The sequence below is a fragment of the Sapajus apella genome, unplaced genomic scaffold (genome assembly GCF_009761245.1).
Source record: "Sapajus apella isolate SASKATOON/1434 unplaced genomic scaffold, GSC_monkey_1.0 scaffold6, whole genome shotgun sequence".
Lineage (NCBI taxonomy): Eukaryota > Metazoa > Chordata > Mammalia > Primates > Cebidae > Sapajus > Sapajus apella.
In genome coordinates, this window is record NW_022436946.1 from 19,059,616 (window position 1) to 19,079,172 (window position 19,557).

General features: G+C 38.4%; 1 protein-coding gene across 39 annotated transcripts in view; it reads left to right on the forward strand.

The window, feature by feature from the left end:
* The window catches only part of EPB41L2 (erythrocyte membrane protein band 4.1 like 2), a 225,776-nt gene that overhangs the window by 93,911 nt on the left and 112,308 nt on the right, over positions 1–19,557 (forward strand). For all 39 annotated transcript variants that reach the window (XR_004267794.1, XR_004267795.1, XR_004267796.1 and 36 more), the window contains exons 2-3: positions 13,382–13,866; positions 14,540–14,752. Coding sequence is in view for 35 of the 39 variants with exons in the window: in XM_032274787.1 (XP_032130678.1) it covers positions 13,396–13,866; positions 14,540–14,752 (684 nt within the window). In the remaining 4 variants the exon portion in view is untranslated. The remainder of the gene's footprint in view (positions 1–13,381; positions 13,867–14,539; positions 14,753–19,557) is intronic.

Below are 19,557 nucleotides of genomic sequence, written 5' to 3' on the forward strand. Positions count from 1 at the left end.
TTGCATTTTCTTTATATAATCTAACAGCCTAGCAGTCTTCCTTCAGAAAGATTCAGTGCTACTTCCTAACAAAATTCAAGCACGGCCACTGTAATTAGCAGATGACCTTTGCGATTCCTTTTTTGTTGTTGACGCTGTAAGGGATACTCTGTATTACTGAAGTATTTATGGTATTTTGGCGGGGGTACACGTGTACTTGGGAAGTTTAAGTTTTCCATTTTTTGTCACAAGAAGAATCGTCTCTTCAAATTATTTGCACCTTGGGTGTGGGGGCTGAATAAATGATAACTGCTGAGGTGATGCTGATGACCTGGACAGCCAGTCACCCTCTGCATCTGCTTTGTAGTGTTCCTATACAGATGATATGATATGTTAATGATCTGTAGCTTAGTGTCATAGCAGGATCACAAGGAAAGTTACATTGGAATGGTAAATTTTAAATTTTGATGTTGGTTTTGCTTGCATTTTTTGGAGGACTCCAGACATTGAATGCCTGACATATTCTCCAGCATTATTCTCTACCAAATGACTTTTGCAAATGTTGAACTTTGAGAATTTTACCTCTGAGGAAACAAATACATTTCACTCAAGTAAAAACTTACCCCAGCCATCACTACCTAAAAATAGTTATTTGAAGCTTTTGCTAAGTAGTTCTGAACTAAATGAATCCTCAGAGTAGAAATACTAAAAAATACTTTTTTTTCTTTTTTCAAAAAAAAGTTTTATAGCACTCCAAATGGCATGTCTGTAATTCCATTGTAGTTACATCTTTTCCCACTGAGGGTAAGTTGCTCTTATCACGCCAGGCTTGGATGGTCCAGAATTCGGATACTCTTTGGCACCTTCTGCTGATCAGCCAGTGGACTGGGGTCAACATTTGGATATGCTTGCTTAAGCTAGAAATGTCACTCAGCTTGTAGTCTTAGTTTTTAGGATCTATGCTATGTATTGGTAGAGGTCTTTGGTAGTGCTATAATCATTTAAAATGGCAGAAGAACTAATGACTGAAAATGAAAAAGTAAATTATGTTTTTTATGAGGTTTAGATATTTATGCCTGTTGACTACAGCATTCCAAAGCTTATAGAGAAGAGGATTTGAAAGTATGAGATCAGTGTAGGCTCCAGCTTGGTGGACTTGTCATAGTGTGGGGGAGTTGATTGACTTTGACAAGCTTTTGTCTTATGACCTATTAAAATGCAGCGTCTGCAGCCTGTGCATTTATCCTGTGCAGTTAACCTTGGTGGATTTGTCATTAGCTTATTTGGGAAGTGCCTCCCGAACCACTATTGTTATTTTTTAGAGTTTGATTCACACAGAAATAATATTAGACTGGTTGTTGATTACTGCTAGATACCAAGCGGGCACGAGTTTTACGTTGGGACTGGGTAGGTATTTTATGCATAAGGTGGTTGTGGGATGAGCTTAGAAAAAATATACTCCCTGGCATCTGTTATGGTCATGGAGTTTGTTGGTATTAGCCCTGCTCTGGTTTGAGCTTGGTTATGATGTCACTGGAATAAACTGCATGTTAGCATTTTTTTTTTTCTAGAGCATTATAGGGTGGTGGTCCAAATAAATGTTCCCTAAATACCAGGAACATCACAAAGGATATTTATCAAGAAGCCACCGGATGCAAACACTGTGCTAGGAACATGTAGTTACTCATCCACACAAAAGTTTTACCCTCTTCATGTGAATGTAGTAGCAGATGGGCAGGGAAGAGGTGTGGACAGGAAGCCTGATGACAGCCTTGTGCTGTCACGCCAATTTCATTCCTGCTTTTCCCTGCGAGGAGGAAGCTGCTGAAAGAGATTGGGGAATGTTTATGTATAACCGGCTTAGACATTTAATAGGACTCTTTCCATTCTGTTTACTCTGCCTTAAACAAAATGTTCCTGACTTTCGGAGAACTCTATTTCCAAGTGCCCTGTTCCCAGCCCTCCAGCAGAGAACAGGAATAATCTTTTTACGCTGCCTGCATATGCACCAGTATTGTTAGCAAAAGACACTTGTTTTTTTGAAGTCCACATTGAGGAAAAAAGGATAAAAAACAGGCAACATTTTCTCAGGAACTGTAATTGACTCTTGAACAACACGATCCAGCACTGCATAGGTCCACTTATATGTGAGTTTTTTCAGTAAATCTCATCACCCTCCATATAGGCAATTTCTGTATCTCTAACCAAATTCAGGTTGAAAATAACTGTGTTCGTGGGGTGCTAAAGGCGGATACAGATGGCTGACTTTTCCTGTCCACAGGTTCAGCAGGGCTGACAGCAGGACTTGAGTATGTTCTGATTTGGGTATCTGTGGACCAATCCCCCACCGATACTGAGGGACAGCTGTATTTTTTTAAAAGGAAGAACTGATACACTTCTTAAAAAAATGTTGCTGGACTAAAAGCTTAGGCGTTGAGCTTATACTACTTCGGGGAACAATCTAGGTGGGGTAAGTGGTTGGTTTATGAAATATACTGAAGTGGAGGCTGGCAGAAACCAGTTTCTTTGAGGATGCAGAAACAGTCTTAACTTTCATATGCTAGGAAATCCGAAGCATAGGCCATCGTAATGCTACTTGCTGAGCTGGAATCGATGTTCATTTGTGTGGCTAGAGTGGTGTGATAGGGCAAAGTGGCATCATGGCTTGTGGTAGTCATATGTGGCACATGCATTTTCTCCAAGAAAGCTGGCTAACCAAGCTGGGTTCAGTTAATGCATGAATATTGTTCTCCTGGTAAAGTACTAAGTGCTTACGTTTATGAAAACTTCTGCTCAGTAAAAACATTGTCTCCCATCTGTACCTTGGTACTTATCTACCGAGCACCACCCTCCATTCCCTGTAATCACTGCTGTTACTCTCTTGCATCCTTCCCTAGTTTCTTCACTCATTTAAAGGAAAATGTGTGCGTGTGCATATTCACATACACATATTCACATCCTTTATAGGTGTATCTCCCACACGCTCTGCTTTCAGCCTGTAAGGTGTACTGTCTGTATAAGGTATCCTTATCGCTATAAAGTGACCTGTCACTTACACTCTCTGAATCTTGCCGTTTGTACCTAACGATGTACCTAATAATTGGAGTTATTTTTCGAACTGGGATGGTAGCCTTTCTCATCCTTTGTCTTTACAGTTGCGTAGTATTCTGTTGTATGAATGTGGCATACTGCCTTCTGTTGATGAACATTGATCTTTAGCTTTTACAGTGTTGTAGGTGAGTCACCTTTACATAATTATTTTACATATGCACAAATATATCTGTAGGCCACCTTACCACAAGCTTGTTCAACCTGTGGCCCACAGGCCGCATGAGGCCCAGGACAGCTTTGAATTCTGCCCAACACGAATTTGTAAACTTTCTTAGAGCACTATGAGATTTTTTGCAAATTTTTTTAAAGCTCATCAGCTATTGTTAGTGTATTTTATGTGTGTCCCAAGACATTCTTCTTCTTCCAGTGTGGCCCAGGGAAGCCACAAGATTGGACACCCCTGCATTACCACAAGCAGGATTACTAGTTGAAAGTGTGTACACATTTGGAATTTTGAAAGCTGTTGGCAAATTGACTTCCATTGGCCCCATACCAATTTATTCTTCTGCAAGCAATTGTTTGAGAATGTCTTCATTCCAATAGTCTTGCTCAGTGATTGCATGATTAAACTTTTGGATGTCTCCATTCTGAATTTTTAGTTTTATTTCTTTTACTAAGAGTGTGAAAGCAACTCTTCATATGTTTATGTGCCACTTGTGTTTCTTTATTTTCCTTTTTTTTGGGTAACTCTCCTTATCTGTTAGCCACTTTCCCCACCATTGGACCAATGATTTAAGTCATCCTAGCCAATTTAAAAATAAAATTTGTTTTTTATTTTTTTGATTTTGAGGCAACTTATACCTGGGCTTGTTTTATTAAGCTTTTTAATCAAGTTACTTGAATTCAGATAGAGACCAAATACAATTGTGAAAGAGAATTAGTCCTCTCTAAAAAGCATGTAATGCCTGTTTGTATGTTTTGAGTGTTTAACCAGCATTTCTTATGAAGGACCATTCATTGTGTGATTTCCTGAAGAGATAACAAAAAAACCGTAGCTGCTTTTCCAACTAGTAGTAATTTCTGAATATAAGTTACCAAGATTTATAAATTGGTTACAAGTTGTTTGACTATGAATGCTAATCTTATTACCTATGTCTCCTACTATCCTGACAGTAGTTCTTTTATCTATATTGCTTGTGCCTGGTGCATCTGCTTTGAGTGTACTCCATAAACATTTGTTTTGAAAGAAGGGAAATAAGATACTGACCCCACTCACATTGTGATGGTCACTGAAATTCATGGGGGGTGCTCTGTTAGAACAGGCTGCTAATGATTATAAAGCCCCAAATGGTAGTAGTAATTATTGATTTCACTTTTTTAACAAATCATTAACTGTCAGGTATCATGCTAGGTGCAAGTTATACAGTAGTGAAGTCGTTTTGGGGTTGAAGGCAGTGTTGTACCAGGTCTTTAGAGATGGACAGCCTGGGTTTGAATTCTGGCACTTCTGTTTATTGGTTATATGGCTTTGATCAGCCTGTCCTCTTTTTACCTTCTTCATCTGTAATGTGATAATTTCAGTTTGCCGCATGCAGTGTTTTTAGAGCAGTGCTTAACAAATAGCTGATATTATCATGATTGTGATTATTTCTGTTGTGATTGCTATTATTATACCATTACTATTTTATTTTATTTTTTAGTGAATGAATAGTTATTTTTTTTGCAGAATCTCTATGTGATGACAGTGGTCTATTATTTATTATGTGCCAGGCACTTTATGTATTATAGCATCTAATTTAATGCTTAGAACCAACCAGTGAGAACATGTTACATCCTTTTTTTGCTTATGAGGAAACTGAAACTCAGCAAGGCTAAAATAACTTGTCTGCGGTTACATGGCTAATAAGCAGAGCTGAAATTTGAATCCTGTTTTATTTCCCAGACTTGATCCCCAAACCACTAGACTGTTTTATTGAGACATACGTTAACTTCTCACAGAAAGAATATAGCTTCAGGCCAGGCGTGGTGGCTCATGCCCATAATCCCAGCACTTTGGGAGGCGGGTGGATCACCTGAGGTCAGGAATTTGAGGCCAGCCTGGCCGACATGGAGAAACCCTGTCTCTACTAAAAACAAAACTTAGCCAGGCATGGTGGCGGGTGCCTATAATCCCAGCTACTTGGGAGGCTGAGGCAGGAGAATTGCTTGAACCCAGCAGGTGGAGATTGCAGTGAGCTGAGATTGTGCCATTGTACTCTAGCCCTGGGTGACAGAGGAAAACTCTGTCTCAATAAAAGAAAAGAAATAATATAGCTTCAGCTTTGATTATCACACAGAATTGGGTCTCCACCTGAGAGAAGGAATTGGAGCAGATGCAGTTCACCAAGATTTCTGACCATACAACTCAGTGTGAGCAATTGATTGATGAGGACTCAGCAGGCTTCTAGATGTTTCTGTCATCTCTGCTAGTGTGTGTTGTTGGATTGCCAGTAGTACAAGGTTTATACATATTATCATCATGTGAATAAATATATCCAATACTGGAAGTCCTTCATGATTTATGCATGGCCTCTGGTTGTTTAGCTTTAACTTAAGGAAATGATATCTGTTCCAAGATTACCTTAGTTGCTGGTGGAGAATGCTTTGCCTGGCACAGATTTTTTTCTTAACTCCATCCTTAATGGCAGCAGTAGGGACTTGCTTTCAACAAAGAAGATTGTTATCTTGATTGTTATTGCAACTGGATGTTATTGAAAATTATGCCTTAGTTTTCATATACCCCTCTCTCCAACATGTAAAGAAAGGGACTCGTGCGTTGATAAACTAAGATTTTTTTTGGTTTTGTTCTTATTTAGAGTTGTTAGAATAAAGAATTAATGGTTTATCTCACTAATATTAACTCAAGTATTAGGTTTTTAAACATCGAATATCATTTGGAAAAAAATGGAATACTTTGATGACCGTGGCTCTTAAGTACAAGGATCGTAAATTGCAGTGGGAGGAATAATGACCTGAGGTCTGTATGTGCTCCCAGTTCCTTAATGCTTGTTTTCTAAATCTCTGGCTCATTGTTTGAACCAGAGAGGAGTATGTTATTTCACATAACAGGAAGCTCCAGCACAGGACCGGACCATGTGTAGCACGATCAGGGAGCTGGTCCTCTTCTCTTGCCAGTGTCCTCTGTTGTGTGTCAGTGTGACATCAGGATTTTTCTTTTCTATGTATTCAAAGACAACAGCATTTAACAGAGTTATATATACAACGTTCAGAGACAGCAAAAGGTGCCTCCTCTTCCTGTGGCTCTTTTTAGAGGGAGAGATCCTTTTCCAGAACCTGAGGGTGGACTTTGTGCATATTTTCTTGGCAAGGGGTGGGAGACCTACCATAGTGCCCCAGACCGATAGAGGCTACCCATGTGGCCCATCTGGAGTTAGCCTCTGTTGACACACATGGGGAAGGTGGGAAAGTGGAACAAACTAGGTTCTATTAAAAAGGAGAAAGTAGAAGAAATATATGCTCTGCGTGTCACCTAATTCCACCTAGACTTGAACTAGCAAAGGTTGTAGTTCATCTGTTTTGTATGTGTGGGTTTAATTTAAGCCAGATACTAGTTTACATCTTTAAAGAAATAGTTATGTCTAATAGGTCCCTTATCCCTTTAAAAATGAATAAACAAGTGATATAGTGGGTTATAAAGGTAACTGAGGTGAGCAGCATTGGATTATTTGTTCGTCCTCCCTGTATAGATAATATGAAGTAACAAATAGTCCCTTTGGAATGTATTTATACTTATTTGAATATGAAGTATAGTATTTTCTAGACCTTCTGACACTTAAGAAATGTAAACCTGTGAGGGTAAGGACTTGCACTCTGCTCTAAATCTGCCTGTTTTTGTTATTCCTTCTTCCTCTCCAGATATTTCTTCTTCCTTTTTCCCCTTCTCCCTCCCCCTCCTCTCTGTCTTCCTCCTTCCCCTCCACCCCTACTCCTGCCTCTTCCTCTTCTCTTTTTAAATGATGAATATATTTGAGAAGCACCACTCCATTATTTCCCAAGTAGAGTTAGGTGGCCGCTGACTCATTTCTGTATTTGTTTTTTTGTTTTGCTTTGTTTTTTCACATTTGTTGCTTTAATGGCATCAAATGCTGCGGTATTAAAAGACCTCTTTTAATAGCTATAGGCACTTTGGGGAGATGAACATACAAGCACGTGATTTTGGGTATCAGCAAGATGTTCTACGTATCCTCTACCCACAAGCAGATGAAAACTAGTTTTGTCACAGGTAGAAAATGGTCGGATTCGAACTGTCTACACATTGCCAATATGTTTTAAGTTCAATGGTTATTTGTGGCAAAGTTTTGTTGTTTTCTCAAAGCTCACATGAAAGCCTCCTTCTATCCTCTTGCTACATTTTTGAAGCTTAGAAATGCATACCTTCCTATTTTGGGAATCTTGAATCCTTAAAAAGCGGGTTGAGCTCTCTTGGTAGAAATCAAAGACTCTAATAGTGCTTGTGATCTCAGCAGAGAATGGGAGCTACTCAGCTGGCAGCAGCACCTACCCTGTATTCTGCTCAGGGATTTCATTAACAGTAAGGTCCTAGTTTCCTCAAGGTTTTAAGGAAACATCTGAACCCAAGAATTAGCATGAACACCTACTTGAAGTTGTTTGTGTGTTTGTAAGGTTGTGTATCTGCTTTGCTTTGCTTGCTGTAGTATTCTGATTAGGGCCAATGTTTTAGTAGCATGATGTTACATAGTTGGCAGTTCAGGCTAGTGATAGAGACAGCACAGTAGGATTTACCTCCTTTTTTAAACACGGGGGAAAAAAAGAATGGGTTTATGTAACACAGCTCCTTACCTAACCAGTACTGATCGTCTATTGACGATAGTTTTCTGCTTGGTTGCATGTTAAATGATGCATGCTTTTTCTCATGAAGCTGTCACAATAACGAACACTTTTATCAACCCAGATGGAGCATGCCAACGTGGTAATTGTGTCAAAACCACATGCTTGTCTAATGGGCTGGCTGTTCACAGCAGTGTTCTTTTTGGTTGATGATAAGTAGAAAGATCATTACTTAATATGTTATATAACTAAACTAATGATGGATTTTGGGTAATTGTAATTAAATATTAGCCAATGAGCATTGCCAGAGTTTGGGAAACCTTAGTTCCAGTTGGCTTGCCCATCTGACTTTACCATCTCAGGCAAATCTTTCTGAGCCTCAGTTTCATTGTTGATAAAATAAAGTGAGGATATTAGACTAGATGATTGAACAATATTCGTTTAGTAAGTACTTATTAGGTGTGCCAGTCTAGATGCTGGGAACATAGCAATATATCAAAGAAAGATTCCAGCCCTTATGGAGCCTTCATTTTAGTGGGAATGTCAGCATTCCACTGCAAGAGTTCTCATTTTCCTAGGTGATAGAGCTTAAAGGCTTATCCACATCTGAAAGAAATTCAGTTATAAGCATGATAATTAGGGTGAGTGGATGTACTGTAATCATGTTTTCTTGACGGTGGTAATTTGTTCAAGAAACCATTTATCAACAAACTAGGTAGTGTTTTGTTTTGAGCTCTGTTGAGCTCTTGAAACTGTTTCAAGAATATATTGAGTAATGATCCAATTAGTCTTTTTCATTGTTTTCTGTCTTCTAACTTCCATTTGAATGTGTGACGCTAATTGTCACTTTTGAGGTTCTTAACCCTTCTAGGTATTGTGAATACAGTAGTGATTGAGGGTGGTTTGTGAGGCTTAATCATACAGTTTGTCGATGTTCTTTCATATCTGTATTTGTACTTTGTCTTCAGTTTCTGTCCACTAGCTCAGTTGTGATTACGTGGTCAAGCAGTAATGTTTAAATGGGATTTTCTTTGTGATTTAAATTTACCTATAAATTTCTTACTTTTAAGAGAGAGTATTCTGAATACATCTGAGAATACATTCATGTTGTTTTATAGTCATTTTCACCAATTGGCAGGAACCTTCTTTGAGGACTAGGCCAAGGGCTCTGTGGTTGAGTAGGTCATTCACGCATAATAAAGCTGTGATTGCATTATGAAGTGTATGTGAGGGAAGGTATACACAGCTGTGTGGTTCTCCATTTAGTGGCCTTGGATAAATGACTTCTGTTTATTGTTTGTAAAATAGGGATAATATATACCTTGTAGAATATTTTGAGAAACAGATATGGGCACTATGTCAGACAGTAAACAGTGAGTAGTTAACTTTTAGGATTAAAATATAAATAATAATTAATGCTTTTAACATAACTGTGGAAACTCAAGTTTTTTTTTTTTTTTTTTTTGTTTTATTGAGACGGAGTTTCACTCATGTTACCCAGGCTGGAGTGCAATGGCGCGATCTCCACTCACCGCAACCTCCGCCTCCTGGGTTCAGGCAATTCTCCTGCCTCAGCCTCCTGAGTAGCTGGGATTACAGGCATGCACCACCATGCTCAGCTAATTTTTTGTATTTTTAGTAGAGATGGGGTTTCACCATGTTGACCAGGATGGTCTCGATCTCTTGACCTCGTGATCCACCCGCCTCAGCCTCCCAAAGTGCTGGGATTACAGGCTTGAGCCACCGCGCCCGGCCGGAAACTCAAGTTTTATATTTCACTGCTTCTAAAATATTCTGGCAAAAAATCAGCTTTAGTTGATTGGTTTCCAGACTATTTCTCACAGCCAAAGTAATTAGAGAGCTGCCAGTTTATCTTGGTTAGCTTAGACAAGTGTGGGTCATTTTGGTTTTAATTTTGCCAGGACATTTATTCAGCTCTCAGAAAGTAATTAGAGCATATATACTAGAAATACACTTTGGTTATTTCATGATTAAAGTAAATAATATTGTCCACTTAAATGGTATATGGGAAATGGTACATTAAAGAAGGAAAAATGGTTTTCTGTGCAATATGGAGTCAGTTTAACCTGTCCTTGGGTGTTGTTGGAAGACATACTTTTGAATTTCAAATGCCTGAGAATGAGAAACGGCATAGGATATGTAGTTATGATAGTTAGCTATTCCCTCTTACCTAGCATTGCTGTCAAGGATATTACTTTTCCCTGATCTCCCTGCCTCACTATACATTTTGCTGGCTCTCATACCTGTTCTTCTGCCCAGCCTTACATGTTGGTGGTGATAAGAGCTCTTTTAAGGATCCTCTAAGCTTAAGCTACCCTTTTTCTCTAGGTGGTGTACCCCTCTTTTCACCCATGTGATGACAACTTCCAAACCCTGTCTCTAGTGTGTATCTAGTCTCCAATCAAAACCTGCGTGTCTCGGCGTCATCTAGACATCTCCACAACTTCTCAATCACAAAGAACTCAAAATTGAATTATATGTGTCAACCAGACCCACTTTTACAGGTGTTCCCCATTTCCATGAATGATTCCACCATCACCCTAGTCTTCCATGACCTGGGCCTTTTCCTTGACTCTTTTCTCTCTTTCACCATCTGTATTCAGCCTGAACATCAGTCATAGCCACTCTACCTCTTTACTATTAGATTCATTTCTTGTCCGTTACCCTACTGTTTCTGCTATAGCATAGACCATCGTCTTCTCAGGTCTGGATCAATCCAAGAGTGGATCAACCCAATCTCCTGGATCTCTTTCTGCTTCAGTTTTTTCTTTCATCCTACACTTTACAGCCAGGTTGGGCTAAGTGAAATGGGATTCTTATTACTTTTCTCCTCTACTTCAAGCCCTTATGTGACTTCTCACTGCTTTTCAAATAATCCCCACCTTGCCTTTAAAATGACACACAAAATCTTTTATGCTCTGGCTTCTGCCTTCCTTTCCTACTTTATTATTAATGGTTCAGCTTCTGCCTGTCCTTTCTTCACTGATAAACCCCCACTTCATTTGTACAGTGGATTATTGTTCTGTGCCTGTGGTTTCCTTTTTTTATGAGGAATGTTCTCATGTTTCCACATAACTCCCTATGCCTGACACATACCTTCCATTCTGGCTATTTTGTCTGAATAATGAGTACTCATTTAAAAAAATAAACTCAAATGTCAACTTCTGCAGAAATGCCTTCATGGTGACCCTCTTCTCCTAACCTGGGTTAAATATAAATCCTTTGCCTTTTTTTTTTTTTTTTTTTTTAAGACAGGGTCTCACTCTGTTGCCCAGGCTGGAGTGCAGTGGCACGACCTTGGCTTACTGCAACCTGTGCCTCCCAGGTTCAAGCGATTCTCCTGAGCAGCTGGGATTAGAGGAACGCACCACCACGCTTGGCTAATTTTTGTATTTTTAGTAGAGATAGGGTTTTACCATGTGGCCAGGCTGCTCTTGAACTCCTGACCTTGTGATCCTCCCTCCTCGGCCTCTCTAAGTGCTGGGATTACAGGTGTGAGTCACTGCACCCAGCCTAGTCCTGTGCTTTTTATGCAACATGGTATTGACTTAGTGTATGCTTATTTGTAGCCCTCACTCCGTTAGCTTCTCAAGGTTGTCTTTATTCATGTGCCCATGACTTACCACGTCATAGAGGCCATTAAATATGGGCTAATTGACTTGATTGTTTTTGTGGTTGCATATTACATGTGAATAACATTTTAAAGTTATTTTTTATTGAGAAAATTTACATATCACAAAATTTACCCCTTTAAAGTATATAAGCCAGTGGTTTTGGATATTTGTAAGGTTGCCAGGGAACGAGGGGGCATGAAGAGTGACTACTGATGGGCACAGGATTTCTTTTTGGAGGTTTGAAAGTGCTCCAGAATTAGTGGTGATGGTCGCACAACCTTGTGAGTATTCTCAAAATCACTAACTGTATGCTTTAAGAGGGTGAAGTTTATGGTACATGAATTATGTCTTAATAAAGCTTTAAAACAGGTGTACTTTTTTTGGCTTATTCAAGTTTGTACTACTTAAAAAGTTAACAAAAAATTTTTTTGAGAGACGAGGTCTCACTCTGTTTCTCATGCTGGCCTCAGGCTCCTGGGCTCCAGCAGGTCTCTCACCTCAGTCTCCCAAGTAGCTGGGACTATAGGAATATGCCATCTCCATCTCTAAGCTTTTACTACTTTTGAAGTTACCTGGGACACTACCCATTGTCCAGGGTACCAGGACTTTGAGTGCTTATCATTGGCAAGGGAGGGGAGAGTGAATGTGATCACCTGTCTCTGCAGGCCCTGCTGTTGTTCTTTGCTTTTTCTTTGAGACACATTGCTCTGTTGCCAGGTTGAAGTGCAGTGACATGATCTCTGCTCACTGCAACCTCCGACTCCCTGGTTCAGGGGATTCTCCTGCCTCAGCCTGCCGAGTAGCTGGGCTTAAAGGCATGTACCACCATGCCCTGCTATTTTTTTTTTTTTTTGTATTTTTAGTAGAGACAGGGCTTCACCATTTTGGCCATGATGGCCTCAATCTCTTGATCTTGTGATCCACCTGCCTTGGCCTCCCAAAGTGCTGGGATTACAGGCATGAGCCACTGCCCCTGCCTGCTGTTGTTCTTTATATCAGTGTGCTGCAACACTTTAAAAGTCCCTCTTTGTTTATTTAAAATTTAGTTATTTTCAGAATTAATTTAAATTTTGTTGTAATTAGTTATGATAAGTGCAATCATTGGATACATTTTTTCACCTTACAATGTCTTCATTTGGTTTGGATTATGGACCTTAGATATTTTTCTTATATATACAAAGACAAGTGTGATTAAGATTGAGTGGGATAGAGGTTCAGAATTTTGATAAGAATTTGAGTACCTTTCCCAGAAGATTAACTTTTGCATTGCAACAGTGATGTTGAATTACGGGATTTAATATTGAAATGCAGAATAATACATTTTTGATCCAGATTTTACATTCTTGCTGTTACACACCCTACATTTAAAATTGGTTTTTCTAATACCTAGCGTTTTGATAGATTTTGGGTTTAATGTATGAAATTGTAGTGAAATATGTCTAATTGCTTTCTAATGCTGTTGATAACATTTTCATAATAAAGAATAAAGAATACCAACTACAGATAAAAGTGATTTTTCTTAAAAAAATGGATTTAAAAAATCAATTATTGTTCATAACAAGTTGAAACCAAATAAAAGTAATCCCTGTTTCTTGAGTTCTTGATGATTTTTAGTTCTAGTTATATAGAACTTAGAACACACAATTCTATTGTGATGCTAGTTTTGGGTCTGTGATTCTGATAGAGAATTCTAAAAGTCAGAGCAACGGTCTCCATTTTGTCTGTGCTTTTGAATCTTCTTTCTTGACGTGTGTTCTCCCTGTCACCTGTTACTCCCCTTCTCATCTTTCCTTCCATGCCCCTGGCAACCAAACTGAATCTTAGAGAACTTGTAAAATAACATTTTGTGATTTTTGTTTTGATTACAGTGTAAGTTGTCACCATGACTACTGAAGTAGGCTCTGCGTCTGAAGTGAAGAAGGACTCTGGCCAGTTAGGGGCAGATGCAACCAAGGAGAAACCTAAAGCAGCAGCAGAAAATCAGCAGAATCAGTCATCCGATCCAGAGGAGGAAAAAGGTTCCCAGCCATCCACTGCAGCCGAAAGCCAAAGTAGTCTACGCCGCCAGAAGAGACAGAAGGAAGCCTCTGAGAGCAGGGGTATTTCTCGGTTCATACCGCCATGGCTTAAGAAGCAAAAGTCATATACCTTAGTAGTGGCCAAAGATGGAGGCGATAAAAAAGAGCCTACCCAAGCTGTTATTGAAGAACAGGTCTTAGATAAAGAGGAACCCCTTCTGGAAGAACAGAGACAGGCCAAGGGTGATGCCGAGGAAATGGATCAGAAGAAACAACAAGAGATTAAGGTTGAAGTCAAGGAAGAAAAACCTTCAGTGACCAAAGCAGAGATGCAGGTATGTTTGGGAATAATTGCCTGGAAATGAAAACCTGGTAGCGTAACCACCTAACAGAAAGGGTTTGTTTGTTTTGGATCATTTCCAGATTTCTTATATTGAGATACTGCTTTGGCTTAATGTATCTGGAATGGGTCTTAGATTGGTCTGCCGTAGCCTTCCCCTGTTATTCCTCGGAAAAAAGTCCACTATATATGCAAATTACTAAAAACTTCATGTCTGTACCTGTTAAGATGAGGCAGATACTCTGAGCCCTGCCATCTCTTTTTTAAATGGAATGCTCTTTTATGCCTCTTTAAGTTTTCAGTGGACAGTAAGTAGTAGATCTGTATGTGTGCATTTTGGTTGCCTAACAAAGCCTAAGTTTTGCCATGGTATAAGATTTTAATTGGAAATGTTATTATTTGAGATGATACTTAAATTGTAGTTGCTGGGATGTAGTTTCTTTTATTCATTTAATGCCAAATAACCAATTTGACACAATGAGAATTTTGGCCATGAAAAAAAGGATGAGGGGAAATACCCTTTGTATTGGAATTTTCAAGTCTTTAAAAACTGAGAGTTACAGTGTTTAAAGTAATGATCCCAATTCTTAGGAAAGCATTTCCTTTTACTGTGTTGTCATCTACAAGTTGATTGCCTATAGTATGGATTTAATTTCTTTTCTCAACAGCCTACTGAACAAGTAAGTAAGGGGAGAGAAGAGAAGGTAAAGGAAACACAGGAAGACAAATTAGAAGGAGAAGCAGCAAAAAGGGAGACCAAGGAAGTGCAGACCAATGAGCTAAAAGCAGAGAAGGCATTTCAAAAAGTCGCCAAGAAGACCAAAACTGTCCAGTGTAAAGTGACCCTCTTAGATGGCACCGAATACAGCTGTGACCTGGAGGTGAGATAGGGAGCTGAGTGAGAGCTGTCTTGATGTGGGATTGTGGCATGGCATGATGAATAGATTTCTGTGTTTTACTAAGTTTCTGTAAGCCAGTTCATTACAGTTTTGCACTAAAAAAAGCACATAAAATGTCACAAACAATATTTTATGACCTGAGGAGGCAGGATGCTGTTCTGCCAGACTGCACTAGTCCTGTGTACTGGTTAGTGTGTATTCTGAATGGGTGTTAAATATTTGGAATATTGCTTCTGGCTAAGAGATGTTTTTCTTGAGGAAAAATGATGGCACTAGGCTGACATTTCAGAATAAAGAAGTTTCAACAGTAAACTTAACCCCAAGCATTTTATCCTGACACAGGTAATGGCTTAAAATCTAATTTATTTAGTTTCATTTAATTTAAAAAACATAAAATTCATTAGCAGTGATACTGACAGAAGTCAGTTTAATCTTTTAATGCATCTAGTACCTTATAATTTTATGTCAATCAGAAGAGTTTCTTGCTTTCCACAAATTATTTACGTAACATATACTAATAGCTAATGTTTACTGAAGAACTGTGTAAAGTGCTTTGAATGGATTATCTTATTTAGTACTTAGAAGAATCAATAAAAGGTATATATTATCATTGCTATTCTCAGTGCTACATATTACAATGGGGAACTTAAGGCTTAGAGAAGTTAAATTCCTTGCCCAAAGTTTCGTGGCTGGTTAGTGGTTGAACAAGGATTCCAGCCGCTACAGTTTGGTTCTAGAGCTCATGAATCTGACCACAGAACTAATTATGCAGTTAGATCTGGTACATGTGGGACCTATCTTGCCTGTTTCATTGGTGTTCTCATCTATTAAATATTGGACACATTTCCCCCTGATTCCTTGCATTCTTAATAAAAAGAGAAGTTACTTTGCAATAACAATGAAAGAATTCAGCTTTTAAAGACATTTAATGTCTATCTAGTTGAACAGTAGTATATTCTATATTTGAATGTATATTATATTGCACAGTGCTGAGGGTACTAAGATGAATAATTCTTGATTCTTGCTTTTTGTATTAGTTACTTAGAATTTTATTTTACTTTCTTTATAATTTTCCTGATGTTTCAATTGTTTAAAGAAAAGGAGTAGCAAAAAAGGCTTAAAAATTCTTGTCTTAGTTTTTTCTGTTCTAGGAAAATACCTTCAGCTGGGCAATTTAAAAGCAACATAAATTTGTTGCCCACAGCTCTGGAGGCTGGGAAGTCCCAGATCAAGGCACCAGAATTTTTGGTGTCTGGTGAGGGGCTTGCACTCTGCCTCCAAGATGCCACCTCATTTCTGTATCTTCACATGGTGGAAGGGGCAAGTGTTGTGTCCTTACCTGATGGAAGGACAAGGCAGCTCCCTTCAACCTCAGTTGCAAGGGCACTAATCCCATTCATGAAGGCAGAGTGATTAAGTCATTTCCTAAAGATACCGCCTCTTAATGCCACCACAATAGGTGAATTTTGGAGGGATGCATTCAGACCATAGCAATCTTTAAAGCTTTCTTTTATTCTGCTGTTCTTTTTAACACTTCTTTTTGTCCTTTGCTGAGACTCCCTTTCTATCCCAGGGATAGAGAGAGAGAGGTCTTAGGGATAGGAGTGAGAGACCGTAAAGAAAGGGACAGAGTGGTTTTCTGAACTTGACTCAATTACGTTATATTTGATTGCATGTCTTTTGTCTTTCCTACCTATCCTAGAAGTTAGGGGATGTAGATTTTTGAGAACCAACTCAATGTTATGTGACCTTGAGTCATTTAGTCAACCTCCGTGGACCTCAGTTTCTTCGTCTATAGAACATAGGATTACTTAGATCATCTAGAATGCCCTTTCACTGCTAATGTCCTTTACATCACTAAGCCACAAGACTGACCACGTACTTTATGGTTTAAATCTATTTTTGTTCTCTATCTTTCTAAAAAAGCCAAATAAAATATTTAAAAACTACAAAAATATAGAAATAATAGAGGAGACAGTTGTGTATCCACCACAAAAATTTCAGTTGTTACCATTTTGCCATGTGTTTTAGATCTTTAACAAAATAAAACATTAAAGACATCGCTAAAGTCTCATTCCCATCTTTTCCTTCTTTCCCTCCATGTATCTTTTTATGATATATAAATCTATTCATTTTAATTGTTGTATAGTATTTCTTTGACTAAACCAGTTTATTTCCCTCCTGAGTCATAGTTTCTTTATATACTATAAGAAATAGTTCTTAAGTGAATATTACAAGACGTGTTTTCTTGTTTACTTGTGTAAGAGTTTCTTCAAGGTAGGCACCTAGTAATGGAATTGTTAGATTGATGGAATCCAGTTTTACTTCTTCAGTTTCCCCAGATATTGCCAATGTGATTGTGCCAATTTACATTCCAATGAGCAATCATTAAGTTTGCTTTTACCACATTGTCATCAGCGATTCTTGTAATCAGACTTACTAATTTGGGCCAATCATATGTATGTGAAATAGCTTCTCAGTATTTTGACTTGCATTTGTTTGATCACTGTCGGCTTTCACTAGGTTGTGCTTCAGTAGCACAAACACCTCCAAGTCTTCATGACTTTTAATAAAAATGGTTTATTTCTTGCTATGTTACTTGTGCTTGGTGGGTTTGTTATGGCTCTTTTCCACATCATCGTTATTTCTGATCAAGACCGAAAGAATAGCCTCTACTTGGGACATGCTGTTTTCATGATAAAAGGAAAAGAAAACACGACAGAACCACACTACAGTTTTTGAATCTTCTGCTTGGAAGTGGTGTATATTACTTTAACTCACATTTCATTGGCCAGTCAAGTCATGTGGTCAAAGCTGATAACGATATAGTGGGCAAGTAGGATCCTCTCATGGGAAGGATACCTCAAACCACAAAAACAGTTCTACAGTTTATATTAGGCTGGTGCAAAAGTAACTGTAGTTCTTGTCACTAAAAGTAATGAGGTTGGCTGGGCATGGGGGCTCATGTCTGTAATCTTAGCACTTTGGAAGGCTGAGGTGGGCAGATCACCTGTGATCAAGGGTTCAAGATCAGCCTGGTCAACATGGCAAAACCCCGTCTTTACCAAAAAATCAAAAAGTAGCCAGGCTTGGTGGCAGGCACCTGTAATCCCAGCTACTCGGGAGGCTGAGACAGGAGAATTGCTTGAATTCAGGAGGTGGAGGTTGCAGTGAGCCCAAATCACACTACTGCACTCTAGCCTGGGTGACAGAGTAAGACTCTGTCTCAAAAAAAAAAGTAATGAGGCCGAATATCTTTTAATGTTTTATTTAGGTTTATATCATTACTCTGAAATTTTAAAAACTAAATATTATTTCTCAGATTAAGGACTTTCTCCCCTAGTTTCTAAGACTTATTCATGGGTAGGTGGTGAATTTTATCAAATGTGTTTTTTTTTTGCATCAACTAAGAGGATCATGTATTTTTCTAACCCGCTAATATTGTAATCTACATTAATATTTTCTACTGTTAAGCCATCTGAATTTCTAATGTAAACTTGGTAGATTCTATCTGCATTCATTTTGTATTATTTTTTATTTAGGACTTTTGCATATATTACCTTTAATTTTCTTTTATAAAATTGTCTTCATCAGATTTTGTTATCTGGGTTGCATTCTATCCTCATAAAGTTGCTTCCCTCTTAACCACTTTTTAGAAAATCTGGGATAAATTAGTGATGGTCACTTTTTTGGAGATCTGGTAGAACTTGCCTTTAAAACTGTCTTGGCTAGTAGCCTGTTTGAGAGAGGAGTGGAGGTAGAAGGTAGTTTCTGTTGCTTTTTAAATTATTGATATAATTTTTTATACTTACTTTTTTTTCCCGCAAGCTGATTACAGCAATTAATATTTTTGGTAAAGACTGTCCATTTCATCTAATTTGAAACATTTATTGGCATGAAGATTTTCATAGTATTCTTCCCTTGTGCATTTGATTTTTATTTCATATTTCTAGTGTTGTTTGCCTTTTAAAAATTATCCTTAATATCAATTTACATATATATATGTATTTCAAAAGAAACAACTTGGTTTTATCATTTCTATTGTAGCTTTCCTATTTTATAACATTTCATCTCATTTGCTCTTTCTTTTTCTTTGGGATAACTGTTCTAATTTTTTGAGTTTAACATGTAAAAAATTGCTTTCATGGCTCTAATGTTGCCTGGAAGTACTTCTTGTTTATCATGTAAATTTGAAATATAGTTGACCCTTGAACAAAGTAGGAGTAGGGGCACCAGCCTCCTGCACAGTTGAAATTGCATGTAACTGTTGACTGACCCCACATGCAACTACTAATAATCAACCTCCTGTTGCCTGGAGCCTTTCCGAGATAAACAGTCAACACGATTTTGTGTGTTATATGTATTATATACTGTATTCTTACAATAAAGTAAGGTAGAGAAAAGATGTTATTAAAAAATTATAAGGAGAGAAAATATATTTACTATTCATGAAGTGGAAGTGGATTATTATAAAGGCCTCCATTCTTATCATCTTCATGTTGCCTGAGGAGGAAGAGGAGGAAAGGAGGAGGAGGAGGAGTTGGGGGAGATGGGTCTTGCTGTTTTGGCAGAGGTGGAAGACAATCTAGGTTTAAGTGGACCCATGCAGTTCAAACCTGTGTTGTTCAAGAGTCAACTATACAGTGCTTCCATTACTTTGGGTCTTTTCTTCTCTCTCCCTCTCTCTTTGTCTCTCTCTCTCCCTCTCTCTCTCTCTCTCTCTCTCTCTCTCTCTCTCTCTCCCTCCCTCCCCCCCCTCCCCCCATCTCTCTCTCTGTTTCTCTCTT